This window comes from Nelumbo lutea, chromosome 1 (assembly GCF_056320005.1).
Source record: "Nelumbo lutea isolate HS-2025 chromosome 1, American lotus-T2T, whole genome shotgun sequence".
Lineage (NCBI taxonomy): Eukaryota > Viridiplantae > Streptophyta > Magnoliopsida > Proteales > Nelumbonaceae > Nelumbo > Nelumbo lutea.
The window spans coordinates 19,981,893-19,989,721 of NC_142684.1; the positions used below are offsets into that span (position 1 = coordinate 19,981,893).

The 7,829-nt window shown below is 35.0% G+C and overlaps 1 protein-coding gene across 21 annotated transcripts in view; it reads left to right on the top strand.

Annotated features, from left to right (window-relative positions):
- The window catches only part of LOC148873853 (hyperosmolality-gated Ca2+ permeable channel 2.1-like), an 82,370-nt gene extending 77,636 nt beyond the window's left edge, over positions 1–4,734 (top strand). For 10 of the 21 annotated variants that reach the window (XM_088964022.1, XM_088964010.1, XM_088964029.1 and 7 more), the window contains 4 exons: positions 2,646–2,879; positions 2,947–3,127; positions 3,214–3,342; positions 4,170–4,734. In XM_088964022.1, coding sequence (XP_088820148.1) covers positions 2,646–2,879; positions 2,947–3,127; positions 3,214–3,263 — 465 coding nt within the window. In that variant the 3' untranslated portion in view covers positions 3,264–3,342; positions 4,170–4,734. The remainder of the gene's footprint in view (positions 1–2,645; positions 2,880–2,946; positions 3,128–3,213; positions 3,343–4,169) is intronic. The other 11 variants (XM_088964024.1, XM_088964031.1, XM_088964013.1 and 8 more) reach the window with 3 other exon arrangements.
- Positions 4,735–7,829: the final 3,095 nt, after the last annotated feature.

A 7,829-nucleotide genomic window follows, 5' to 3' on the forward strand; every position in this document is an offset into this window, starting at 1 on the left:
GTCAGGGTTTATGAGTCAGATTATGCTTTGGCATAATTGTTTAGGCCATTTTCCTTTTTCTTCTTTGAGTCTTTTGTTTCCAAAGCTATTTGAGTCTATTAGTTTGTCAAGTCTAGAGTGTGAAGGTTGTCAACATGGAAAGCATTGTAGACATTCCTTTAAAGCTAGTAATAAAAGATGTTTATCTCCTTTTGATGTTATTCATTTTGATGTGTGGGGACCTTATCATGTTCCTTCTATGGGTGGTTTTCGATATTTTCTCTTATTTGTGGATGATTTTTCTCGATATTCTTGGATTTACTTGATGAGATCCCAAGATGAGGTACCATCCTTGGTAAGGCAATTTCATTAGATGGTGCTAACACAGTTTGGAACACGAATAAAGGTGTTTAGATCAGACAATTCCAGGGAATATTTTGTAAAGCACTTTGCTTCATATCTGTTAGAATATGGTGTTGTCCATCAGAGCAACTGTTCCTACAATCTACATTAGAATGGTGTTGCAGAAAGGAAGAATAGACACATTGTTGAGATTGCAAGAAGCATGATGATCACATCTACATTTCCAGTTCGGTTTTGGGGTGATGCAATTCTCACAGCAGTATTTTTTATTAACAAGGTGCCCTCCCGTATGCTTAGATTTAGCACCCCATTCAACCTCCTTTTTGCCCGAGGGGGAGATGTTCCATATTCCTCTGTGTGTTTGGGTGTGTTTGCTTTGCACATATTCTTGGTCCTCACCGTTTGAAGCTTGATATGAAGGCAAAGAAGTGTCTTCCTTGGATATGCAGAAAATCAGAAAGGGTACTGTTGTTATGGTCTAGTCTTTAGGAGTCGGTATGTTACTATGGATGTTAGCTTTTTTTAGTCCACATGCTTCTTCTCGAAGAAACCTTCTCAGGGGGAATGTTTTGGGGAAGTGAGTGAGTAGTCTATCCCTCTTCTAGTTCCAGCTCCTATGTCCACTCCTATGTCTGATCCTCCTATGTCACATACCTTACCACCCCCCTTGCATCCTGCTTCTTAGCGTTACTCACAATAGAGACTTCACAGGGAGGTTGATTCCATTGTAGCAAAACTCACATCACTTCCTGTCAGTTCCTTGGAGACTCTAGATTCAACTTATGGATTCACGTATTCCTCTTGATCCCTCTGCTGTTTTAGTTCCCATTGATTCTACTAACCCCATTATAGATAACTTGGACCTTCCTATTGCTCTTAGAAAAGGGAAGAGAAAGTGTATTGCTCATTGTATTTCACAGTACCTCCTACAATGGACTTTCTCCTTCCTATCGAGTTTTTCTTTCCTCTCTTGACTTCGTGTGTATACTCAAAGGTGTCGGTGAGGCTCTCTCCAAACCTGAGTGGAAGATAGCTATGCAAGAAGAGATGGAAGCTTTAATTAAGAATCAGACATGGGAGATTGTGGACCTACCAAAGGGCAAGGAGATTGTTGGATGTAGATGGGTTTACACAGTCAAATATAAGGTAGATGGAAGTATAGAAAGGTATAAGGCCAGACTTGTTGCAAAAGGGTAGACACAGACCTATGGCATTGATTACTTAGAGACTTTTGCACCAGTTGCAAAGATGACCTCCGTTCGGATACTTCTTTCTCTTGCTGCCACATACCCTTGGCCCCTGTTTCAAATTGATGTAAAGAATGCTTTTCTAAATGGAGATCTACAAGAAGAAGTGTATATGTAAAGAATGCTGAAAAGGGAATAGTATGCAGACTTAAGAAGGCAATCATGATTGAAATAAAGGCAGTTCAGTTTCACCTGAATATCAGTTCTTCTGGGTCCACATTGAAGGCAATCATGATTGTAAAACTATGTTAATCTTCCCTCAAACCTAAGTTGGCAATAGGGTTATAATACCTAAGAGAGTCACCCATTGGTCTGCAATGGGTTTGACAGACTTCTTCTGAAGTGGTGGGAATGGTCTCAAAAGGAAATCAAGGTAGGTGGAGAATTCCATCCCATTGGTTGTGAGGTAGCAGATTCAATTTCTCCTATGGAGCCTTAGAGTATTTTATAAGTGTCTCGAAGACCAGGGATGATTTGACAAAGCTGGTATAAAGTCTAGAAAAACCTAATGAGAATTCTATATCTTATTGACATTTGATGGTAAACCTCAGTCTAATACATATGATTGACATTGTGAGTTTGGATTTTCCTTCACCTATTCTGGAAGGATATCACGGACCTTTTTTTTTCTGTCCCAAGGTAATTTTGCAGTGTATACTAGAGTCACCATAATATTCTCAGAGAACTTAAATCTCCTAATCATGCTTCAATGCAAGAATGGAGATGCAAGGATATCACGGACCTTTTTTTCTGTCCCAAGGTAATTTTCTGCATGTTATTGTTTACTTAGTGTTATGGGAGCAAGGATGTCGCCCATTTCACATTTGATGTGTTCCACAATCAGCAAATGGTCCTGATTTCTAGGAGCTTCTTGCGGTTCCATTTTGGAATGTGATATGAATAATGATTACTAAATGGTTGTCTCAATTTTTTATTTCTTCCTACTTCTCCACATCCATGTATTTTTATTTCATTTTGTTATCTCTTTCGACACGTAAATCCTTTTTATCCATTAACAGATATCTCCTGATACTGTCCTTTAAATGTGAATGTCAGATTGTTAATGTATATGTTTCAAAATATGAAACGGGTGGACAAATTTGGCCAATTGTACACAATACGACTATTTTCTCACTGGTGCTGACACAAATAATTGCACTTGGAGTGTTTGGAATAAAACATTCACCAATTGCATCAGGCTTCACCATCCCATTGCTGATCTGCACTCTCCTTTTCAATGAGTACTGTAGGAAGCGGTTTGGTCCTATATTCAAGATGTTCTCTGCAGAGGTACCATCTTTCTTACGCATGTTCATGTTCATTATTGGTCTAGGTTTCATGCGTTGGTTGTCAACAGGTTCTTATTGAGATGGATAGGCAAGATGAGAAATGTGGACGGACGGAAGAGATTCATCGACAACTTCTATCAGCCTATTGCCAGTTTTCATTGACCTTGAATGACTTGTTGTGCAAAGATGACGACTCAAACCATTCCGGGGATGCAAACTGCATGCACTATCCAGAAGACATGAAGCCAGGTTTGGTTCACCCAATACTTGGCAGATTTCCTCTACCCAGAGTTCAACTAGTAACCACTTGGCTGTCTATGCTTCTCACTTTTCAGGAGAGGAATCTACCCAAATGAGTGAACCATGGACTGCTAGCAAGGATTAAAGTAACGATATGATACTCCCAATATGGGGTGTATTGTATCCGTATCCATAGCTACGGATACGGGATATGCCATGACTGGGTATGTAACCCACAACTTGTGCATATCGGCGTGATACACCTTCATATTAGGCCATATCACACTTAGTACAGAAGTGTTGTATTGGTGCTTAGTTTGACAAATCTGTATATTGACTGCTTTTGAATTGTTTTTGGACTTTAATATACACTGAAATTATAATTATGAATACCAAAAAAATTATAATTATTAAAATTAAAATGGAGTTATAATAATAAAATTGTAGCAAATTTAAGATTTAATTTTTCCCAAAAGTTTAATGAAAAAAAAATTATAAGATAATTTATTTTATCTTAAATTCTTTATATGTTTTATTTTACATGTAAATTACATTTTAACTATATTATTGAAAAAAATAGTTATTGTTTATAAAATACTAAATTATTTTGTTCAAAAAGCTTAATAGAAATAAAAATTTATAATTATAAAAACTAAAAGAAAGTAATAATTAATGTATGATGTATACATTCTTTAGAGTCTTGGCATTATCAATTTTAATCTTTCTCTTCATATAGCTTATTAAAGTGCGCATTTGTCGTGTGTTTATACCTTATTTATAGATAATTCAACTTATACTTGGTGTTACTAATGTATTTATGTAATTTGTATGTATTTTCTTAGTATATCCAAGTATTTCTAAGCATATCCATATCTTTCCTCTATATTTATGTGTTTCCAAAATCTATTTGTATCGGTATCTGAATTGTCGAATGCCAATACCGATACTTTGATCCTTCACTGCTAGTTGTAGCTTGGAAAGAGGAATTACCAATGAGCAATAGAATGAGATGGTGTTCTGTATTTAATTTATTTGTTCTATACCTTAACAGTTATATGCAACGCGCAACGTTGATCAATGAAAGGACAAGCTTGAGGATTGTTTTGAAGCCTCGAACAAATCAGTGCCTGCTTCAATGCTAGCGGCTGTCTTAGTGCTCATACAAGATTTATTAGTTCTCATAAGGAAATGCAACATAGCAGTATGTTTATTCAATCTCAGATAAGCTACTGTCGACGGCCATCCATACAATTCGGAGAAACATGGTAAGAGAAGAAATTATCTTGTTCCACGGCTTAAAATTCGGATCAGCCTTAATCCCAATTAATTGGGAACATGAATCTGATTCGCCATTGTGCCCTATAATAGCTGCTCATTAACTTTTCTGTACAAATGCCTTGTGATTATTATTTGACATTTCTTTGTATTTGGCCTGTGACCACCTTTTGGGATTAGGTGGAGCCTACTGGCACTTTTGCTTATGCTCACCGTATATTTCCTTTGGATATTTGATTTCAATGTCAGACTATGAATTAAATTCATAATTATAGTCTGATCCATGATGTAACTGGGTTTTTTGTTTCATTTTAAAAATATTAAAATTTTCATTGCCTCTACATAACGCAAAATGTCTCTAAATCCAAATGCAATCCTGATTGAACCAAATCTGATGTACCTTTTCTTCCGAATAACTGGTTCTGAAAAATGTTTCTAGTCTGTGACCTGTGAGCAATCGAATTGGCAACCTTGGGATTTAGCAGTAGTGGTTTAAATTTTAATTCCGCATTGGAAACTTCTTGTGAATGGAATAATCAGTCCTCATGGGTATTTCATCTGAACCACTATTTCTGAAAAAATGATTCAAAAACATGTATTTTGTATTTCTTATTCTTCTTTTGCATTGTTCATATGTGTATTTGTACTCTTTGCAAATTTGAGCCTATATAGCTAAGTTTGGAAGGAGTATAAATACAGATATGCAGAGTGCAAAATCTTGTATTTTGTATTATTTTCTATATATTTGTATTTATACTCTTTTCAAACAGATCTTATGGTTCAATTTGGAAAGAGTACAAATACAAATATGTAGAGTGCAAAACCTTGTATTTTGTATTATTGTGTGTATTTGCACTATACATATTTGTATTTGTACTCTTTTCAAACTGAGCCTTGGCTGTGTTTAGTTGCAATGCAAATAAATTTGCAGATGCAAAATTATAGCAGTACAAATAATTTGAATGTAAATTCTGATCTAGTTTTTGTTTCAAATTTTAGGTTAGTTTGCTTGATTACAGTACAAATGAATTAATTCAAGACATGAAGTAGAATAAAGTAAAACCCAAAATAAAATAAAATTAGAGTTTGCATTTTTTTTCCATCTGCACTCCCATGTATTTGTATTAGTGCAAACAAAATTGCATTGCAACCAAAGACAGCCTAGAGGACAATTTGAGACTTATACAAAAACTCAATCTATATTACGATTCCCTATATTAAATGCAAGAATTCTGACCTTTCTTTTGTTTTTGAACATACATCAAAAGCAAGCTTCATATCTAGGGCCCTTAATGTCATGGATAATCTGTCTGTACGGTTGGGTACCTTGGCTTCCGTCATAGAGTTAACCAGGAAACTTTTGAAGCCTCCTTCAGATGACACGGATAGCATACAGGAAACCTTTGGGTGATCTTACTAATTCTCATCTCTTGATCTAAAATACTGGTCCGGTTCTTACAGGCTGTGATTGGTCTGTTTCAGCCTCAGCAGCTTAAAATACTGGCCTTAGGAGTATAAATACAATTACAGTTTACGAGTATAAATACAAATTTGTAGAGTGCAAAACCTTGTATTTGGTATTATTTTGCATGTATTTACACTACATGTTTGTACTTGCACTCTTTCCAAACTGAGCCTTTGGGACATATCTCAACCAAAATATATTTATAATCGAATGTATGCACAATCAGACATTAAAACACTTGCCTTCCAAACACCAACTCTGGCTCAAAAGTGAGAAACCAATTCGAAAGAGATTTTATGTCTGTTTTGATGCATGTAAGAAGGTTGATTTTCAAATTGAAGTGAAAAAGCTTAGGAGGTTGAAGCCTGTTACTAAAGATGAATTGATGAGAATAGACCCTTTAGCTTGGTCAAAGGCATATTTTTGGACATCATCTAAGTGTGATTGTGTTGACAACATGTTTGAGACATTCAATGGAGGCATCATTGAGTTTAGACATAAAGCCTTTATTTCAAAGCTAGAGGATATCAAAGTGAAAATAATGCTAATGATAGTGGGAAAAAAAGTTGCCTTCAAGTTCAAAAGAGTATTTGTACCCAAGATATGGGAAAGGATTAAGGAATATAAAGAATAGAGTGCTTGGGCTTGAGTGATTTGGATTGGAGAGTCAGGGAATGAGGTCCAAGAAAATGCAAGCAAATTTGTTGTTGACAAGATAAAGCAGACATGCACCTGTAGGAAATGGGACTTAACTGGCATACCTTGCCCTCATGTCATATGTGCCATTCTATATAGAAAGGAGAAGATAGAAGCTTATGTGGCACAGTAAGGAAGCTTTCTTGAATACATATAAGTATGCCATGTGGCCAGTGATTCGGATGAAATTTTGTCCTAAGTTCACTACTGAAGCACCTGAGCCACTGGCACCTATGAAGAAGAGAGGAAGGCCTAAGAAAAAAAGGGTTCTAGAGGAATGGGAGACACTCTTCAGGGTACAAGGTTTGGCATGAGAGGTAAGACGATGACATGGTAATATTAATACAAGCATGAACACAATAAGAGAACATGTCCTAATAAGAAGACTAATAGGTTGAAGGTATATTCATCCATAACTTATATGGATATCTTAATTTTGTATGCTAATATTTAAACCTATATTGTGGTTTAAGAAAAACAGGTAAAATAGTTCACCCGTTTGACCACTTATTTTATTTTAGCAATGTTGCTAGAAACGAGCAATCTATCCAATATACTCTAAAGAATCATAATTTAAAGTGCTTGAAACAAAGACGTCCATAGAAACTAAGATTGGTGAATGTTACACGATTTTAGAGAGGATGACATAAGAGTTGCAAGGCTCGCATGTAGGATTGTTGATTGGTGGAGAACAAAATGACAAATCTCAAAGAAGAACCTATACTTGCAATTGATGAAAATAATAAACAATCAATGGAAAATAAAACAAACAATGTGAGGAAAACAAAAGGAAAAAAATATACTTACATGACAATCCATATGAGTTATGAGAATGGCCAGGTTGAGTGTATATGGAGGAAGAAGAAAATAGAAAGTTATAACAATGAAAAACAAAATCTTCTTACCATAATTTATCCAGAATAATGACTCACTTCATTTATTATTTAATTTGAGATTCACAACTTATGCTTATATGCTATATTTGATTTTGGGTTCTTATTTAATTTAGAAAATTAAATCAGGTTTAATTTTCAATTAACAATTTATTCTTTTTCTTTTTTTAAACCTATGGAGTAGTAGGCATGGCTAAATTCTAAGTACAGGACACTATTATTTTGTTTGAGATTCGATACTTGTACAATAAGTTTAATTTGAGTATTTTAGGAAGATGAAGATATTTTAGGAAGAAGCATTTGATAATAGAGTATTTTATGAGAGTATAGAATTATAAATAATGTTAAAAAAAAAAAAACGTAAGTTTAGACAGATAGTGTA